The sequence below is a fragment of the Pseudochaenichthys georgianus genome, chromosome 9 (genome assembly GCF_902827115.2).
Source record: "Pseudochaenichthys georgianus chromosome 9, fPseGeo1.2, whole genome shotgun sequence".
In the NCBI taxonomy this organism is placed as follows: domain Eukaryota; kingdom Metazoa; phylum Chordata; class Actinopteri; order Perciformes; family Channichthyidae; genus Pseudochaenichthys; species Pseudochaenichthys georgianus.
This window is the reverse complement of record NC_047511.1, coordinates 15,379,087-15,399,498: the sequence shown is the minus strand read 5'-3', so window position 1 is coordinate 15,399,498 and position 20,412 is coordinate 15,379,087. Positions and strand designations below refer to the sequence as shown.

Sequence of the window (20,412 nt, the reverse complement as noted above, 5' to 3'; positions counted from 1 at the left end):
TCTTGTCACTCAATTAAACAGTGTATGTGATCTGACTCTAGATGGAAGGTGCTTACGTAACACTTGAATCATCTCACAGGTGTAATTGGATGTCGGTTTGGGTCGCGTGGAAGAGGTTCTGACACCAGCAATATCAAAGCTCACATGTTTCAAAGTCTCCCAAAAATAACTAACAAACGGGTTATTTCTGGATGGGAAAAAAACGCAAACATACAAAAGAACTCACACCTGATATTCTTTTATTTTACATTAAAAACATACATATATGGTACAATGTTTCTGTAAAAAATTGATATCTAGTTATAAAAGGTAACTTTACCTAGTGTTTTTTTCAAATACTGCTTAATATTATTGTTGAATGCAATCCTGAAAGAAATATATTTCCTTCACATTGTAATAATACATTTGCTTTCAGAGGAAAAACACAGTAACTCAAAAAGACACATTCATTCAAAATAGATGCAAATTCATGTTTTTTGATATAAGTGGTTGACTGGCTGTCTTCACAAACACACAAAACACGGACAGATGTGACACAAGCTCACAAAGAATCCTAGTTCCTTCGCTACAATGTGTAACGGCATCCTAAAAAAGTGTGAGGCAGGCAGCGAAACACGACTCCTCTGTGTATCACAGGATGTAAACACAGGTCCAAAGGCCTCGTGCACAACAATATGTTTACATTTACCATAACAATTGCATTAAGACACAAACATGGAAACACAGTTTGAGATGTAGGAAACCAGGCTCAAACAACAAAACCAAGACAAATGACTCGTAATAAGTGACATAAGTCGATTTTTCAGTTTATAGTATCATTAATATCTACCACGGCCCATCAACTCCCAGTATTAACAATGAATGGTATAATGGCAAAGGAAAGCTATATTTGTATTCCTTATTTAAACATTCCATAAAACAAAAATATATGGTGAAGGCGTGTGGCGCAGTGGATAGAGTCTTGGTGTAGGGACCAGGGGGTCACAGGTTCAAACCCCACTGCAGTCAGCATGCCGTTGTGTCCCTGGGCAAGACACTTCACCCCAAATTGCTCCTGTGGGGATTGTCCACAGTATTGAGTATGTAAGTCGCTTTGGATAAAAAGCGTCTAACAAGTAACATGTGTTAAACAACATACTTTAAGGATTTTTTTTGCATTAGAAATCAAAATGGCAGTCTAGACGGCCCTTACTAAATATCAAATATTTGAGTCAGGTAAGGGCAACATTTATTATAATCAATGTGTTCTTTTGTTCAACTTTATCCCTTAGAAGTCTATTTCTATTAGAATTTCAAAACAGTCAAAAAAAGTAGGTCATCCAAGACTTATATAATAACAATTCTTAAATTCAAAGTACTGTCTCATTACAGCCACAGTGGAACCGGATCAGTCAAAGACCGATGTTATTCATTCTTATCATCTACCTTTGTTCTTCGCATGAGTAAAAAACCAATACCCATCCAAAGTATTCACTGAGAATGTGCTGTATTCACACACTCGGACTGTAAACACACACAGATTTAGAGCAGTGACATTATGTGTTCACCATGTTTCGTACACACAAGGTCCCTGGAGCTACAGCAGATAAAGGCAGTGGTCATTTTCTTCTGTCTCATAGTGGTTTCCCAGTAAGAGCATAAGGTCTCACAGTGGCGGCCAATCATTTAAACCGACCAGGAATGTAGAGTGATGAGGTTCTTGGCAGGTGTGCATCCCCACCTTTACAGGTACGTAGTTTACAGTTCCTCAAAGAAGGCCACCCGGGTCTTGGTGCTCTGTAGTGTTAGCTATGGAGGAAACAACATACCACATACGATTTTTTAGTCTGAAGTAAACAAATACTTAAACAACAAGCAAGGGAGAAAAAGTTAAACAATTGGACATTGTCACTGAAGAGTAATGTCACAGAAATCATCGCCTTTGTATATTCAATGCAAGCACCATGACCACCAAGTCTGCCTCAGTTTCTGACTGAGACAATAGCAAAGCGTAGCTGATGATCAGGCATCATAAGGTGATGTCCAGAAAAGTGCGGGAAAGTACCGGATAACGTGCAATTGTCCACAAATCTGACCAAAGTTTTGATTAGTTAAAGCATATTTTAAACATTAACTTCTGACTGTAGTGTAACATTATCTTGGTGTTACAGATGGGCACTGTCATGTTTGTAGGCAACATGAATTATGGGCTGTTTATTTTTGCCATGTACAGTAATTCGCCCGAGTTGATAAAGACGCATAGCGGTTCAGTATAGTTATAACAATGTTGGGTTGTGGAGTGGGGGAGATATACCTGTCGATCCTTGATGCCTAAAAAGATTCAAACTGTATGTCTGTTTCCTGTTTTATTTTTTAGAGTGTTTCACCCCATGTGTCGTGTCTGTTTTTACTTCCTGTCTCTTTTGATTACGTTCACCTGGTGCCCCTGTGTTTTTCTGCCCTCCTCAGCTGTGTCGTGTTCTTGTGATTAGTCCTGCAGTTATTTCAGTTCTGGTTTCATGTCATTATTTGTTGGATCCTTATTTTCAGAGAGGTTTGGGCTGTTTGTTTAGCCTTACCATGCTATGCCAGAAAACATTAAAGTTTTTTTTGGGTCCACCCTCCATTTCTCTCACGTGACACAAACGATCCGAAGTCTGCAGGAAGGAATACTTCTAATATTCATTGATACTAAATGTGTTGGAGGCAACAAACTACATCAACTCCTGGTCTCGCAAATGTCACCCGTTCTCATCTGGTCACCCTAGCAGCTAGCACCCTGCGGGGGTCTCTACTTCTTGGGAGCTTGTTGCACTCTAATCTTACTAAAACCAGTCTTTTGTAAGAGCCTACTCTAGCTTTAGAATTATGCAGTGTGTATTTACTTATTTTCTGACGTTTATTTATTTTCTGACATATAATTAACTTCATCAGCACTACTTGTACACTGGTCTAGCAACATAACCTGCACTATTTTATTCAAAGTTTCAAAAGTTTCATTTGCACTATTTTTATTTTTTGTCTTATGTCCTATATATAATATCTTACATTGTTGGAGGAGCTTGGGACCTAAGATTTGCATTGCCATAACTACAATGTAGCTACTGTGCATATGATAATAAAACCATTGAATCTTGAATCGTTTTATACACCGCAAAATACTGGACCAAGGTCAATTTAGCCGCCATGCTAATGAAGATACACACATTTATGATTTCTGCAAAGTACAAAAAGCTCAAACAACCACAGAAGATTTCGATACAACACGTGATTGTGACTTGACTAATCAATATTATGTTCTCATAAGGAGAGGATAACTGGAAAGTCTGTAGACTGTATTACCTGAAAAGACCCCCTTAGGGTAATTCTGTTTTTATTTCATTTCTGATGGTATGTAAAAGATATGCAGCATTCTTGATACAATCTACATTGAAACCCAAATCAGGCTCGATGAGTTTGCAACAAAAACAAATGTGTAGGTTATTTTAAATTCCTTTCTACTGCGGGACTATGAAACAGAGCAGGGTGTGTAGAAGATCAATGCCGGTCAGAGAAAGTACTGCGTAATTGTTTTTCTGTCCAGGATTAAATGAGCTGGTGATGAATTCATTCAGACTGTGCTTTAGCTTGTCTAAAACAGCTTCTGTGAGCACTGCTTCAAAACGACTGGGCAAACTGTTTCCCCTCTTCAACATCTGTAGGGTAAAGGGAATTAAATACGCTGCCAAAGTAAATAATAGACTGAGGATGATTATCGAGTTTGGAAGAATCCAGCTTATTTCTGGGGAATGTGTAGATGGAGGCAAGTAAGGCAAGGCAAGGCAAGTTTATTTATATAGCACTTTTCAACACAAGGCAATTCAAAGTGCTTTACAAAAAATGAAAGACATTAAGCAGTCATTAAAAAGAAAAGCTAATAAAATGAACATTAAAAGAAAAAATACATGGATAAAAGTTACAGTGCAGTCTAAGATATGAATAGTTTAATTAAAAGCAGCGACAAAAAGAAAAGTCTTCAGCCTGTATTTAAAAGTAGTAAGAGTTGCAGCGGACCTGCAGGTTTCTGGGAGTTTGTTCCAGATATTTGGAGCATAATAACTGAACGCTGCTTTACCATATTTAGTTCTGACTCTGGGGACAGAAAGCTGACCAGTCCCTGAAGACCTGAGAGATCTGGATGGTTCATAATTTAGCAGGAGGTCAGAAATGTATTTTGGGCCTAAACCATTCAGTGCTTTATAAACCAGCAGCAGTATTTTGAAATCTATTCTTTGACACACAGGAAGCCAGTGTAAAGACTTCAGAACAGGAGTGATGTGATCCACTTTCTCAGTGTTAGTGAGGACTCGAGCAGCGGCGTTCTGAATCAGCTGCAGCGTCCTAATAGATTTTTTAGTGAGACCTGTGAAGACACCATTGCAGTAGTCGAGTCTACTGAAGATAAAAGCATGGACAAGTTTTTCCAAATCCTGCTGTGACATTAGTCTTTTAATCCTAGATATATTCTTTAGGTGATAGTAGGCTGATTTAGTAACTGTTTTAATGTGACTGTTGAAACTCAGGTCAGAGTCCATGACTACACCTAGATGTCTGGCTTTATCTGTTGTTTTGCACATTGCAGACTGAAGCTCAGCGCTAACTTTTATACGTTCTGCCTTGGCTCCAAAAACCATTACTTCAGTTTTATCTTTGTTTAATTGGAGAAAGTTCTGACACATCCAGTCATTGATTTGTTCAATGCACTTACTCAGTGTTTGAATTGGAGCATAGTCTCCTGGTGAAATTGTTACGTAAATTTGTGTGTCATCTGCATAGCTATGGTAACTTATTTTGTTGTTTTTCATTATCTGAGCCAGTGGTAGCATGTAGATGTTAAAGAGAAGAGGCCCCAAGATGGAGCCTTGAGGAACCCCACATGTCATATTTGTCAACTCAGATTTGTATTTACCTATATAAACAAAGTTGTTTCTGTCCTTTAAGTAAGATTCAAACCAATTTAGAACTGTTTCTGAAAGTCTCACCCAGTTTTCCAGTCGTTCTAGTAATATGCTGTGGTCAACAGTGTCAAACGCAGCACTGAGATCTAATAATACTAACACTGAAGTTCTGCCACTGTCCGTGTTTAAGTGGATGTCATTAAAGACCTTTACAAGAGCAGTCTCAGTGCTGTGGTTTGGACGAAAGCCTGACTGGAACACATCGAAACAACTATTTAAATGCATGAAATTACTCAACTGTTGAAAAACAACTTTTTCAATGATTTTACCTAGAAATGGGAGGTTTGATATGGGCCTGTAATTGTTCATTACTGAAGCATCTAGATTATTCTTTTTTAAGAGCGGTTTAATGACTGCAGTTTTCAGGGCCTGTGGAAAAATACCTGAGTGAAGAGATTTGTTTACTATATGAAGTAGATTTGAGGCCATGCAAGGCAAAACATCTTTGAAAAATCCTGTTGGAATAATATCAAGGCAGCAGGAGGAGGATTTCAGAAGTTGTATAATGTCCTCTAGGTTTTTATCATTAATCTGATGGAATTGTGTCATGGTGTTTGAATTGATATTAGGTGGACATAGGGACAGTACATTTGCTGTTCCTGATGCAGAGGCACTGACTGCTTGTCTGATTTTCTGAATGTTGTCAGTGAAAAAGGAGGCAAAATCATTGCACGCCCTGGTGGATAGAAATTCAGAGGCTACTGACACTGGGGGGTTAGTTAGTCTGTCGACGGTAGCAAACAAGGCACGTGCGTTGTTTTTGTTTTTGGTAATGATGTCAGAGAAGAACGATTGTCGTGCCTTTTTCAATTCCAAACTATAAAGGCCAAGTCTCTCTTTATAGATTTCAAAGTGAACCTGGAGATTTGTTTTTCGCCACCTGCATTCAGCTTTTCGACATTCTCTTTTTTCTGTTTTCACGGTCATGGCCTTTCTCCATGGAGATATTTTCTTGCCAGACACTTCCTTTATCCTAGTTGGAGCAATGGCATCTATAACATTTTTTATTTTTGAATTAAAATGATCTACTAGCTCATTTACTGAGATGTTAGCAGGGGCAAGTGTGGAAGAAAAATTCTGAGTAAACATTTCCCTAGTATTTTCAGTTAAATATCGCTTTGTGGTTACCTCTTTTTGAACATTTTTGTGAACAGAAATAGAGCTCTCAAAGAAAACACAGGAATGGTCAGAGAGTGCAACATCAGTCACCACAACCTTAGAGATATTCAGACCCTTTGAGATAATTAAGTCCAGAGTGTGCCCCTTATTGTGCGTGGGCTCCGTCACATGCTGAGTCAGTCCATAGCTATCAAGAACACAAAACAGTTCTTTTGCCCCTCTGTCCTGGGTAAGTAAGCATATCTGAACAGATAATGTGTGGGCAAGGGATTGATTTGCAGCACAATGTTTACAGATGAGCTTCTATTGTCCCGGCTGACAGGCAGACTGAACCGTACTGTGAGTGTGTTCTCAGCTTTGTACTGCACACTGCAAACAGTCTCCATGTCGGGAAGAGAGCAAGAACTCTTTATAAAAAGGTTTTCATATTTCACAACAGCAACCTATTGACATGAAATAAATGCGTTTGTATGTTGTATGGATACTTGTGAAGACTGCGATGAGAGCAACCTCAATGGTTGACCTCTTTTGTGCCACTTCACACAGTCTGGATAGACTGCCACATAAAAAAGAATAAAAACATTCCCTCAGTGTGATGAGGGGATGAGAAGGAGCTTTCAGGAGGGCCTTTGTAGCCGAGTGGTAACTGCGCATACCACATTACAGCAACATACACCAATTATATTACTTGCCAACCACCTTTTTTATTAAAATATTATCATGAAAGAGTACCTGATTAAGATAATGATGCAGTCTTTCTACTTCGTTAAGTGTGAAAGCGTGGGTTTTAGCAAAGGTTTGACCGGAGAAAGCCACACAGCCATCCAATGTTTCAGATCAAAGTTAAACTGAACGCTGGATGGAGAACATTTAGCCCGGAGAAACAGCCTGTCTCTTCTGGCTCTCAGACTTGTCCCTTCTTGCTCTTTCCCTCTTCTCTCCCCCCCCCCCTTCTCCGCGCCTCAGCTTCCTTTTAACTCTTCATCCTTTGAACATTTTTGGTCAACCTCTGCCTCCCCTCGGATCCTCGCATCGTTTTGCAACGCTGACCTGGTTTCCTCACTGTCCATTCCACTTCTTCCTGCAATGCCATGTGCCCCCCCCACCCCTCCCATCCAAAGAAAGATAAATGCTGCGTGCCTGTGGTTTAATTAAATCAGCACTTTTAACTTTGCTCACTCTCCCCCTGCATGCAAAAGGTGCCCCTCCCTATCCATCTACATGACAAATGACCGAGCAGAAATCAATTAGCGCTTAACAGGAGTATTTTACAGTGGGACACAGGAAGGCAGAGAGGGTGGGCTTTTTTCTAATGCAATGTACTGAGAGCACAGATCACATTTGTATTTGATACGTTTTATTGAAATTACAGACACACGGGTGGGAAGATAAAGGAGAATGTGTCTAATCTGCCAGTTCATCAAAGGACAAGGGGAACTTTTTTATAGCAAATCCTTCGCCAATCAATTTAGTATTATCCCTTCGGCTAAAAGGAGATATTTCCGTCTCATTTCATATCGTCAAGCGAGACACTTCTGTGAGATGAAATACTTAAGCTATTCTCACAGAGGGAGTTGACCTAAGATGAATACAGAAACACAGATTTCTCTCTCAGTTGATCTGTGAGATCTTTTGAGAAAGTAGACTTAAGACCAGTAATCACTGTGCAGTTTTAGAGGTTATAGTTACAAAATGAAGGAGTGCTCCACCTCTCTTGGAAGGGGTTCCATCCAAAAAGAAACTTTAGTCTGAAAAATACCCCGGAGCAAAGTTTAGATTGTTGCTATTAAGTGATGCTCTGAGAATCAGTAATAACCCGCCTATGAATAATAATAGGGTTAGGCAAGTCCTTGAAAGATTATGTAGGATCAGTATTAAAACCACATTTACACTTCTTGTGTCTCTAGCTGATTGGACAGCTTTGAATAACTAAAGAGTAACTTGTAAATGTAACTGCAATGCATTAGAAATAGGGCAGGGTGTTTTATTAACTACCTCTCTAAAATGATTTGATATTTTATCCAATCCAATACAAGAAAGGCTAATCTGCAAAAATACCGTACACTGCCATTCACAGGGATTTGATTTGATTCAATTAGGAATTGCACTGGTATCTTTACTAAAACAAAGTGTGACTAACAATAGTTTCTCAACTTGCCAACTCAATGAGAAATGACGATATGATGCAAGGTGCAGGCAACGACTGCATATAATTATGGCTGTAACCAGATTAAATATATACTTTGCAAATGTTTCATTAGGACAGAAAAGCAAGCAATACACATCTGAGTCTGCAAACACTGCTGAGTCACCATGATTACAAACAAAAACTCTGCCCTTAAATCTTGATGAATGATTTTTCTATCTATCAATTCCTCAGTAGGGCTACAGGATTAAAGCCATAATGATTGCACTTAAAACATCACTGTTGATTAGGTTTATTAAGTTGTGGGAATCGTGGTCGCCATTAATTATCAATTGATTGTGCAAGTCTTTCTGCTCACGACACAGATTGGGCAGGGGCGGCCCTGTAGGTAGATCATTTGGGGTGGTCATTTTAAAAGTAGCTCCCAAGCTGAAACAGTGTGGGCCCCAGTGTTTCTGCCAGACCAGGGCTGAGAGGGCGTCCACCCCGAGAGCGTGCGGGGGGAGGGGGGCTCGGCTCTCTTAAAGCGCCAGCTGTTTCGGCTCCCAAACGGCTCTTCATGTTACCGCAGTTTACCACGGAGCCTTAGGCCCATTCCCAAACCGCCCCCTACACCCTACCCCTCCGTTTGCGCGTTCACGCGGAGGGTCCGCCATATTGAGGGCTGTTCCAAAGCAACGAGTGTGGAGGGGGAGTGGGCTATCAAGCCCTCAAACAGCGAGTCTGCAGCGGTGCTGACTTGAGACCGGTCTCTACCTGACCGGAGTCACGCTGTGTGTGTCCGTCAGGAAGTAGTTCCAGCAAACATCCACTGATAAACTGCGATGTTAACAACCTCATGATGACCTCATATGTTTTTAACTTAGGATCATACCTGTGTTTAGTCTAGAAAAAGGTAAATGTGTGCATTTTATTATAAAGTTGTGTATATTTACAGACTGTTGCAAAAACTAAGAAGCTTATAAACATCAGGTTTAAAACTAAAAGAGCTTTGAAACACAATGAAAGATGTTTGGAGTTTTATTTGAGTTATTCATTTAAACTTTTTGTCTAAGAGACGCTGATTTGAAACCGTTGTTACATACAGTTAGGGCATTTCCTGTTTCTGCCGGAGAGAGGGGAGGCCGTCCCAAAGCTTGCTGCTGTATTTACTCCCTCCATCTGACAGGAGGGAGCCTCGTTGAGCTGCGAGTGTGGCTACAGACGGAGGTCACTCCATCATGGAGGGGTAGGGTCGAGGGAGTGGTTTGGGATTGGGCCTTAGTTTCGCCGCTGCGAGGCTCTGGCGCTCGCAGCTCACGCGCGTGCTCCACTAGCACCGCTCATCGCGTCCAAATCGCGCACGTTCCGTGTTGTCCTGTAATCGGCACCGCCGATGTCGGGGAAACGATCTTCAATACTCCGAAAATAATCCCACCAGACTCCTTTGCCCCTCCAACAGAGGGATGTCCTTTTTCCTTTTCATTATTTCAAGTGATAAAAACTCTCGATCTTCTCTCTAATTATTAATATTTTTGGACGCCCTCGGCTCGAGTCCCGAGCTGAATAAGGGCGTCAAATGATGGCAAGATGCCCCCCTGGCAGAAACGCTGGTGGGCACCCCTGCTTTAAGAGGTAGATGTGAATACATGTTCGGTTCTGCTACTAGAGTTTTTGTTGCATATACACACGATGCTAAAATAAATACAAATGATTGACAGTGAGGGTAAAAAGACGGGGTCAGTAGAGTGTATTTTGGAGAGATGTACATTTGGCATGTGTTACAAAGTGTGTTACCTGTACAGCATTGCAAGCAGCCAAGCTGAGATTTACCTTTTTTAAGTTGCTGTGCTTGCTGGTCCCCTGCTCGGTGTTCTGGTTGTGAATGATGTCCAGAGGAGTCTCTCTCTCTTTCATCTTCAGACTCTCAATCTCTGTCTTCAGCTCATTCAGCTGCTCCTGCAGGTGCTTGCTCTTCTCCATGTACTCCACTCTGAACAGGATCACATTGCAGGTTGAGAGACACTTAATACGAATCTAAGTCCCCGTCTGCACTATGTCCTCATTAGATCTAACTACAGTATAATAGCTAGCACTGAATCAATGGGGTTTGACCGTTGTTATAATAATAATAATAATGAAGCTTGTACTGTTAAACCATTATTAAATGAGGTAATTCAAAGGCCCTCTGCATGTCGGACAAAAAGTAAATCCTTGTATTGAGTACATTTTCTCTAAAAACTTCAGATGGTTTCTTAGCACTCAGCAAATAATAATTAAAACACAACCTCTATTTTATGTTTAGTAACTTTTCTAATCCAAATTAAAAGTACTATTTTGAGAATCTGTGCTCTAAAATGTGCAAATTATTAGGACATACAGCTTTGTAAATGTATCTATGACAGCCGGTGGGGGAGGTTTGCTAATGCTTGTTGAAAAGTCCATTATAAAAATGAAAAAAAATAACACTTCTTAATAAGATATCTCCCTGGTCATCACTGTCATGCGACAATTGCATTTTTTTATTAAAGCTCTTAATTCCATGGCAGTCTTTCTTCTTCTTATGAACAGTAACCCACCAATCGTCGACCTGTAGCCTCTCGGCTCACTTGCCTTATTAAATCAAACTGAATGACCTAACTATATAACAGCAAGGAGGTAATTACTCAGCTCGGTTTAAAAGGTGTTTTACAAATATGTCAAACTTTATTTAATCAGATTTTGCAGAGTCTGCAAGATATCAGGCAGCCCCAGCAGAGTAAAGCCGGCCACTCACTTCTCCTTCTCGATCTCCATGGAGAGGCGTTTCATGTCCGTGTCTTTAAAGTCAAAGCTGAGGTTCTCCCTGCTGAAGCTCAGGTCGGGAGGCATGCTGTCAGATGGCAGGCCAGGGGACTAGGAGGGGAGATGAAAGGAGAGAGATTAGAGGGAAGGAGGTGAAGTAGACGAGTTGGCAGTGGGGAAAAAACTGAATAAAGAAGACATGGGAGTGAGAGGGACAAGAAAAGGACAGAGAAAAGGTAGAAAGGATTAAAAGAAATACGCAAAGGAGGAGTAGAGTGACACGAAATACAAGGGACATGGAGGAATGCATGGAAAAGGCATTAGGGACATAAGTGAGAAACAGAAGGGATGAAAGATATCGACCTTGATGGTCATGGACCGTGATCACCCAAATGTACGCTTTTAGATCCTGACCAAAGGTCTGAAATGCATCGGCCACATGTCACTTTGGGAGTGAGCCAGTAAAGAAGTGGACCTAATACACAATATAAATGTAAATCCATTGGTTGGTGTGGGATTCCAAACTACAGTATGGATTCAATTGAAGTAAACTGGACAAGCAGAAAAAAGGCTATTTGTCCGGTAACAATTGGAATTGTAAATAATACGTGTGTGTGTGTGTGTGTGTGTGTGTGTATGTGTGTGTGTGCGTGTGTGTGTGTGTGTGTGTGTGTGTGTGTGTGTGTGTGTGTGTGTGTGTGTGTGTGTGTGTGTGTGTGTGTGTGTGTGTGTGTGTGTGTGTGTGTGTGTGTGTGTGTGTGTGTGTGTGTGTGTGTGTGTGTGTGCAGCTGAATGTGCAGTGTGTGGGTTTTTAGCATGTTGGGAGCTTTTGCGTAGGCTGCCTTATGTGATGCCTGATCTTATGCAAGTATCTCCAGTTCAGTTTGGCTGTGCGAGGCTAGAGTAACGCGTGTGTGTGTGTGTGTGTGTGTGTGTGTGTGTGTGTGTGTGTGTGTGTGTGTGTGTGTGTGTGTGTGTGTGTGTGTGTGTGTGTGTGTGTGTGTGTGTGTGTGTGTGTGTGTGTGTGTGTGTGTGTGTGTGTGTGTGTGTGTGTGTGTGTGTGTGTGTGTGTGTGTGAGTGATTTTTGCAAGGCTGAAACAATTAACTATTTACATTATTTATTTATCTCTGTCTAAAAATATATTTTAAAAAGATGCCCTTCCCATTTTACCACAACTCACACTGGAAAAGCCTCGACTTTTTTGGGATACTAAAACATGTATCCAGGAACTATGGAAGAAAAATGTCATTTTCGGTTGTGTAGTCCAGATTAAAAAGAAAGTAATACAAAAACATTCTTAGTAGATCAACAGAACAACAATGGGCAATCACCAGCTGCCCACTATTTTTTACAATTGACACAATTATATTTAAAAATAGCACAAAAAAAGCTGTCTTAACTCTCAAATATTGAGTTGTCGTCCCTGATAGACCACATCAAACTGAACGACATCACTTTGAGAATTGCAGGGGTACAAACTCATCAGAGGCGAACAGGGGGAAAAGATGCAAAACCACACAGAGGTTTCACAGGAAGATAATAAGAAAACGGTTGAATGTTTTAAAATGTAGATCAACAGTGGATTTAAGCATGGAGATAAAGGAAACAATTATGTATGGGGGATATCAGTGTAGGGCACTTGAAACAAATACATTATAAAAATATGAATGCTAATGATTCAGTTACCGCGTAGACAGCCCTGCTGGTGATCTCCAGCAGTTTGTGCTTGGCCCTGCGCTCCGACTCCTTGGCTTCCTGCAGGTCCTGTCTCAGCTGCTCAGCCTCTCTAGCCCTGAGGGACAAACACAGACAGACGCAGTTCATGCTTTAATTCACCTACCAATCCTTCAAAGGAGACAGCATTATCTCAATTGAATCCAGAATCATCTTACATAATCGGTACGTTGGTACTCGAAGACCCTGGGAATGTCACTCTGTTATTACCCGGGTGATCAACGTAACACCGAAGCACAAAATCATTTCTGACTCCATTACTCCACCATGGAGTTTGAATGTTATGTGCAGTTGATTACATTTATTTTGATTGTGTTCCTGAACTCTCAGCGGTTCCTCGTTGATGTGGGGGAGCTGTGTGCCTCGAGGGTTTGAGTGGACACAGTCATTTACATGTTGAGTGCCACAGGTTTTAACTTCCTCTGGTGCAGAAAGTGCTCATCCAGAAATTGCAGTTGCTGGCAAGTGGTTCATGATGCCTATTTGAAATGATTGCCTGATAAATTGTAAAGTAGAAACTGTAAAGTGATATTCTTAGTATCCATGTGCACTGTTTTATGATCAAAACGACCTCAGTTCTTTGCTGCAATGGATCAGCATCTATCAGGCTCATCACGGTGCTGATCAAGAAACACTCATCACTTCATCTCCTCATTCATCTGACCTCAAAAGAACTAAAGATAAGTCAACAGCAGATGGTTAAAAGTAGCGGATTGGAACTAGGATGTGACAAAAACATTCATTTTTAAAGCAGAGATAAAAAACGCATCAAAAGTCTGTTTCAGCACTGTGGAGCTTCAGTGGGGAGTACAACAGTGTGTTTGATAGGGACTCCCACCATCCATCGATTCTACTGCCAACAATGAACTAGCACAAAGGAACTGCGGCACCTTAGTGCTCGGAGGAGAGCTGCTGAACAAAAGCTGGCTCCCCTTTGTAACTTTCCGTGCGCAGCAGCGTGGCAGTAACCACATGATTACCTGCTGCAGTGCAAGAACAAAGCCTTCCAAATTAAATGATTTTAAACAAGTTAGAAGTTCTTTGATTGAGCCATTTGAATGCAGCTGCAGCGTTATGCTCACAGCGTATCGACTGATTTATTTGCTGCTGAGCAAACTGAAATAAAGTATAGGGATTTGGGAGGGAGACTTTATAGAGGTAACACTTTGGGAAAGTGAGTAGGTTGTGGAGTTAAGTTGTTTAAAGGTCCGCTATTGTACTGTTTTTCATCAATATATGTGACCTGCTCTATCGAAATTAGTCGCATTGAACCGAAGACATATTTTGAGTTGTATACACTGCTGGAAAGAGGATATTCCTAGCTTTCTAATGATATCAGGATTGTTGTTGTACTCCAAATATTAAGCAAAATATGTCCCATTATATAATGACTGTCACCGAGTCATCATTTTGAGAAAAAGGCATTTAAAGTTTTCTCTTCTCTGGAATCCATCGATCTGATTGATTATTAGCGGAACAAATGATCAAAATACTACGGAGGGAAGATATTTTTGTTTGGCTTACTGGTCTGGGGGAAGCCCGCGAGTGTGTAGCTACGTGTGTGTGTTTGTGTAATTTTGCGTTTGTGTGTATTGCGTTTGTTTCCCGGGGAAAACCCTCACGAGAAACAGCTGTTGTTATGCCTGCTGTGACGTTAAGTTACTCCGTTCTCCGCTTGTAATTATGCCGTCACAAGCTTCAAAGCTGTATTTATCGTCTGAATTTGCCGAAACAAGTTTAATATTCTGAAAGCCAAGACTTTGTTTGATTGAAATCAGATGAAAACAAACTGTAACGGACCCTGCCGTGTTATTTATGATTACTCTACGCTTACATTCTTAATGTCAGCCGGAGGGAGGGGGGGCGGCGCTGCGGAAGAGCAGATTGCCTGTCATCTTCCCTTTACAAGCTTCAAGAATGTATTTATCGTGTGAGTTTGGAAATAAAAGTTTCATATTCTGAAAGCCAAGACTTTGTTTGTTTAAAATCAAACAAAACACCCAAACCCCGAAAAAATTGTTTTTTACGCAAATCCACGTTTATTTCGAAATGAGCCGTTGCAACTTCCGACTGATTTCGATAGAGCGGGTCACATATTATAGGTCTCAGATATATACAAAACATGTCTCTGAAGGGTTTGGCTCAAAACACCAAACAGATCATTGCAGCATTACCCATAAGCCCCTCTGTTTCAGCCCTGTTTCCAAAGTGCTGATTCTCTGTCTGTTACTTTAGATGAAAAATAAGGAGCCCCTCCCCACGCCCCTCTGAGAGAGATTTGGTTAAAAATAACACAATGGTGCTCTAGGAGGAGATTCAGGTGATAAGGTGTAGTTGCTGATTGGCTAATGGTTACACAAGCCAAAAAATCGTCATGACATCATAAAGTGGCCAAAACCTGATCAGCTCATTTTCAGACAGGTTTTTATATAAATGGATCAGGACAAAAAGTGAGAACGTCTTTTGTTCCTGAAATTTCAGAACCTCTTTCCTCAGAGAGGACACATGTTTATGTATAAAAGACATGAAAAAGTGGATTTTGCACAATAGGTGACCTTTAAGGATCTAAAAAACCTGTGCATGTGAGATGAATACAGAAAAAGAGAATGTATGCATGACAGAGAGTGTTGACAGAGACAAATCCACTGCATCATGACTGGCTGTACACTCTCCTCCTCCTCTCCCCACCTCCTCTCCGATTCGTCGGCCATCTTGAGGGCCAGCATCTCTGCCTCCAGCATCTTCTGCTCCATGAGCCGCCGCTCCTCCTGGCCACGGATGGCCGTCACTTTGATGCGTTGCATTTCTGTCTCGGCCTCTGCAGCTTTCTGGGCCAACAGCTTAGCCTCCTCCTCTGCGATCTGAGCCTTCTCAGCCAGCAGGTCCGCCGTCTGCTCCGAACGCAGCTGGAGAGGAAGAGAAGGGAGGACAGACAAAAGAAGGATGGGGAAAGGGGGAAAGAAAAGTTGGAATTGGGAGTTGTGTGGAATTGGAGCAAAGAAAGAGAGATGGAGTTACGGGGCGAAACGGGAGGGAGATTGATCAAGGGGAAAGAATAGACAGTGAGAGACAGCAAAGTGGAGGAAGTGAAGTGAGAACGGTGTGAGACAAGCTCAATTTACCAAAAGAAATGTTGCTGAAACTTTCCGTATATGTGACGTATCTTACCAGTGCGTCGTTGGCCATGTGGGCCTCGTCCTGCAGCTGAATCAGCCTCCTCTTCAGCTCGTCCCTGGCTCTCTCTGCCTCCTCCCGCAGCTGCTTCTCCCGCTGCAGACGCTGCCTCTCCACCTGAAGGTCACAGGACAGAGGATATGGTGGGGAACAAACGAGTGGAAATATGGATGGAGAAAGAAAGAAACAGAACCAAACATCATTAAAGAAAATGAGAAAGCATCATACAAGAGAGGGAAATCAGAGCACTTCTTTGTTGTATTGTTTTTTTCTATATTAGGACCCTCACTAGCCTGAGCATTGGCTATTCTTCCTGGTGTCCACACAAATATAGTCAAACACACATGCACACACTATTGCCACAACAACACAACAAACAAACAAACAAAGCAACTACTGTCATTTAATTAACATTTAAGGATGGAAGTGAAGCAAAAATAATCAGCGGTTTAATTAATAAAAAGGCAATTTTGTGTTTGTATTAACAAGTCAGTGCCCTTAAATACTCTATGTGGGTGCTTGCGTTCCCTGCGTTGTCTGACTTGTAAAACAGATTTGAGAATAACAGCCACAAAGACATGTACTGTTCAATTGAGTTACAAATTGCAAAATATTTGCAATAACATCTCATGTTGCCCTCTTTCTCTGTGTGTCCAATGTTTCCAACTCACAAAAAGTAGCATTATCAGTGCCGTCTTTTTGTGGAAATGTATACTACATTTGAAGTGGAAACCTGGCTACTAACAAGTTCATTCCTATACCCCCTTCTTTGTTTCCTGACATCCATGTACCTGTTTTCGGGCCCTCTCCTCTCTGGCCTGAGATTTCATCTGCTGGACTTCCAGCGAGTCCACCCGGCGGCGGCGTATGAACAGGTCGTGGTTCCCTATACACAACTGGAGGATCTGCACAGAGAGAAACACAACCAAAGAATGGTTTATATTTACAATGACGTGTCAGAATATCAGTTCATCCCAAAACTCTCATTCACCAGCATCTTCCACATGTTATGAAGACCTTCACTATGAGAAATGACAAACTTTTACAAACTCACCAACTTGTTGACTCTTAGACGCGAAGAGTTGAACTTGAAAACATTGGTTTTCTTGCCGAGAGGTCTGATGGTAAACTAAACATTACGAAGACAACAATACCAGATTGTTGATCAATACACAAGAGAAAACACCTCAACATTTCAAAGGAGCGAACAAAGAACATCAACTATGACACTAAAGTATTGCCTATATGTAGCTCTTTATTTAACTGAGTACCGCAGATCTTTGTCACAACACAACACAACAGCAGATCCTCCCACCTCCTTGTCGCTGTAGGAGATGTTGCGGATCTCATTCCAGGGGAAGGAGCACTTTGGTGTCAGCCTGTTGTCCGGCTCGTAGATGTGCAGCCCCAGGGCGTCCACTCCCAGGAGAAGATCTGTTCCCTTTTTATTCTGAACCACACACACAGCAGAGTGAACAAAGCTTCTCTTCTACCATCCATGCAGCCAACATGTATACTGTGTGTACTTGCATGTGACAGAGGTGTCATTGTGGTGGCTCTGCTAGCCAAAAATATACACCGCGGGCCGGGCTGCACGATTTTGGGAAAAAATCTAATTGCGATTTTTCTGACAAATATTGCGAATGCGATTCGAATTGCGATATTTGTTTTTAAGCGACCCAACGGAAGTTTATTGTAAAATGCGGCCATAACTCCGGCTAGGAAGGTTGTATCAACATACTCCCGTCTCTAGCACCCCCGCAGCCCGAGCTACGAGTGCAATAACTAAACTTACATGAAACTTCCGTTGGGTTGCTTTAAAGTCAAGCTTCAGTTAAAGATTCACCCTGTAATAGATGTAAAACATGTGATGGAGCATTACCAACCTGACCCAGATGCTTTGTTTCACCAAACCATCTAAAGCTCCATTGGAAGCCATTTGGAAAGGGCAGGCACTTTCAAAAGCACTTGGCAGGTGATTGGATCAATCTGTCTATCACCTTCTATCATGGGCCACTTCTGATTGGTTAACAATGGCTGGTACATGTGGAGCACAGCACTTCTGATTGGTGTGGATGACTGACACACAAGAAGAAAAAAAAAATGTGTAAAAAAAATTGTAGGCTTTGCGATTTGATAATCGCATGATTTGATAATCGCATCATTTAAAATCGCGATTTCGATTTAAAATCGATTAATCGTTCAGCCCTACCGCGGGGGTATGTGCAGTCTAGGCTTGTTGCTAATGCTACAGTCTATTACTTCATTTGAAGTTGACCTGCTGGTATTCAAACGACTGAGCGTTTTAGAGAATTCACTGATCAAGGCTGGAGCACCTCAAGTAAATGTTCATAATTCATTATGACTCAGCTGGAAAAGTATCCACTGCCTTGAAACAGTTAATTATTTAAGCCCACAAAATACACGTTTGTTTTTAAATTGTTCAAGATTAAAAAATCCCTTTTTAATAAGGGACATTAAGCACAGGATAATTGACCACCCGATCTCATCACACCACAGTACAATTGACAAGCCTCCTATCTCTTTCACCCTGCACGTCTTTTTGTATTGCTCAAATTGGTTATTCTTCGTGGCCTTTTGAATAGTTTTCTATGTTTTTTGAATGTGGCCTATCAGATTCTGGCATGAGCTGGATTTGGTCATGAATCTACTATAATGCCGTAAAAAAACAATAACAAAGATGTCACATGCAGCCGGCTGAAGTACAGAAGTGAAGAAGGAGGCCATTGAAGTCAGCTTTCGTTTATAAGATACCAAGATTGAGTAATAAGACATTATTTATTGTGCATTTTCAAAGGTTGCTCTTCTGTACAAAGTGGTGTTTTGATGCAGAGTCGGAGCCAGCTTCACTAAAACAGATTTCATCCATAACTTCAGGATGTCAGAGGGTACTTTTAATTACATCTGTTAACGCCCATCCCAAGACTCCCAGCCAGGAAACTATTTAGGACGATTTAAAAAATGTAGGGCCATATATGAAAGTGGCCCAAATCAGAATTGATCATATCAAATTCCATGTGACTTAGGATGTTTACACTGTCACATATGCACATACAAAGAAAATCAGATTTGGGCAACTTTTGAAAACATATTGGCTTACTTTGTATAGATATAGCAAACGTTGGCTTACCCTGATTAAAAAGTAATTGACGCCATACATGTCCAGGTCCTGAGCTATTTTTAAATACTCCACCTCAGCGTCTTCCCTGGTTCAAGATAGACAGAGAGAGAGAGAAGGAGAGAGAGGGGATCCAAGGGAATGAAGAAGAGGAGGAAAGGGCAGGAGGAGAAGAGGGACAGAAGTGGAGAGAAGAGATCAGACTTGTATTCCTTTGCTTTTGTGGAAAGCATCTGTCATGTGTGATCTACAAAAGCTCTGTCACACAGCTCTTGCGAGGGTGAAGACATAAGCACAGAACTGACAGAAGAGTATGATTTGCCAACAGGCTTTAGAGGTCATGCTTGATGGAAGAAAACACTTGTCCTGATGCCTCAAAGACTCTAAATACTGTGATAGAGACATCAATCGTTTCAAACTTGTTTTCTTCCTCTTCTCCTGCCAGATCTATTTGGATTTCAGGGTCAACTCAGCAACAAAAAAAAGAGCATTAGCATACTTTGATGGCTGAGGAAGAATCAGGGCATGTTTCCGGCTACACTTTTAATCACTTGCTGTTTGATATGGGCGGTGGGAAATTGATGATTTAAGCTTCATCAAAGTTTAAACAGGCAAGCCAGCATTATGCCAAGTAAACAAATCTTAACAAGGTTGGACACTGAGTACATTCTCGATGAGCGAACTATGGATACATCAAAGAAGATACAAGTATCGGAGGAACACAGGATTTAATTCTGCGTGGACAGAGCTATCTGTTTTCACAGCAAACGATGCTGGCTTACCGGTATGTTTGATATGTAGAGAGAAGTTGTCAAAGGTGATGCAGCCTTTACGTATCGAGGAGAAACACGGGAGAGGAAGACAGCTGACGATCTTCAGTCATAATTCAATCTTTTTAGGGTGCAACTATATGTTTTGTTTATTTCAAAGTGGGCCCATTTTAATTATATTCATTTTCTTCAAATGTGCAGAACACTCCCCAAGTGCTGTGTTGATTTATTTTAAAGTAGGCCTGTGTATTTTTGTTTATTCTCCTTATAAGAGTTCTTTGTTTATTATTAGAGGTAAACAGTTTTTTAGAATGTAATAAATAATAAATGCGAAAAACTGTAGTTTTTGTCTATGATGTAACAATATAAACAACTTTATAAGCTATCAAGCTATCAAATATGTGTTGCGGCTCCAGACAAAAAAAAGGGGGCAAAATGGCTCTTTTGGTCAAAAAGGTTGCAGACCCCTGTCTTAGGTGCTATAGTTCTTATCTGTATAAACATGTGCCAGTTTTAGTTTGTTTTTATTTTGGCTGATGAAGGACTTTTCAATAAAAAATAGGTTTTGTGAAAACATATAATAGTCTAC

General features: G+C 41.0%; 1 protein-coding gene across 1 annotated transcript in view; it reads right to left on the bottom strand.

Annotated features, from left to right (window-relative positions):
* Positions 1-248: 248 nt before the first annotated feature.
* The window catches only part of nf2a (NF2, moesin-ezrin-radixin like (MERLIN) tumor suppressor a), a 41,414-nt gene continuing 21,250 nt past the window's right edge, over positions 249-20,412 (bottom strand). The window contains exons 7-16 of the mRNA XM_034092073.2: positions 19,066-19,141; positions 17,230-17,364; positions 16,969-17,043; positions 16,706-16,819; positions 15,909-16,031; positions 15,429-15,646; positions 12,693-12,798; positions 10,997-11,115; positions 10,054-10,213; positions 249-1,788 (exon numbers count right to left, since the gene is read on the bottom strand). Coding sequence (XP_033947964.1) covers positions 1,738-1,788; positions 10,054-10,213; positions 10,997-11,115; positions 12,693-12,798; positions 15,429-15,646; positions 15,909-16,031; positions 16,706-16,819; positions 16,969-17,043; positions 17,230-17,364; positions 19,066-19,141 — 1,177 coding nt within the window. The 3' untranslated portion in view covers positions 249-1,737. The remainder of the gene's footprint in view (positions 1,789-10,053; positions 10,214-10,996; positions 11,116-12,692; positions 12,799-15,428; positions 15,647-15,908; positions 16,032-16,705; positions 16,820-16,968; positions 17,044-17,229; positions 17,365-19,065; positions 19,142-20,412) is intronic.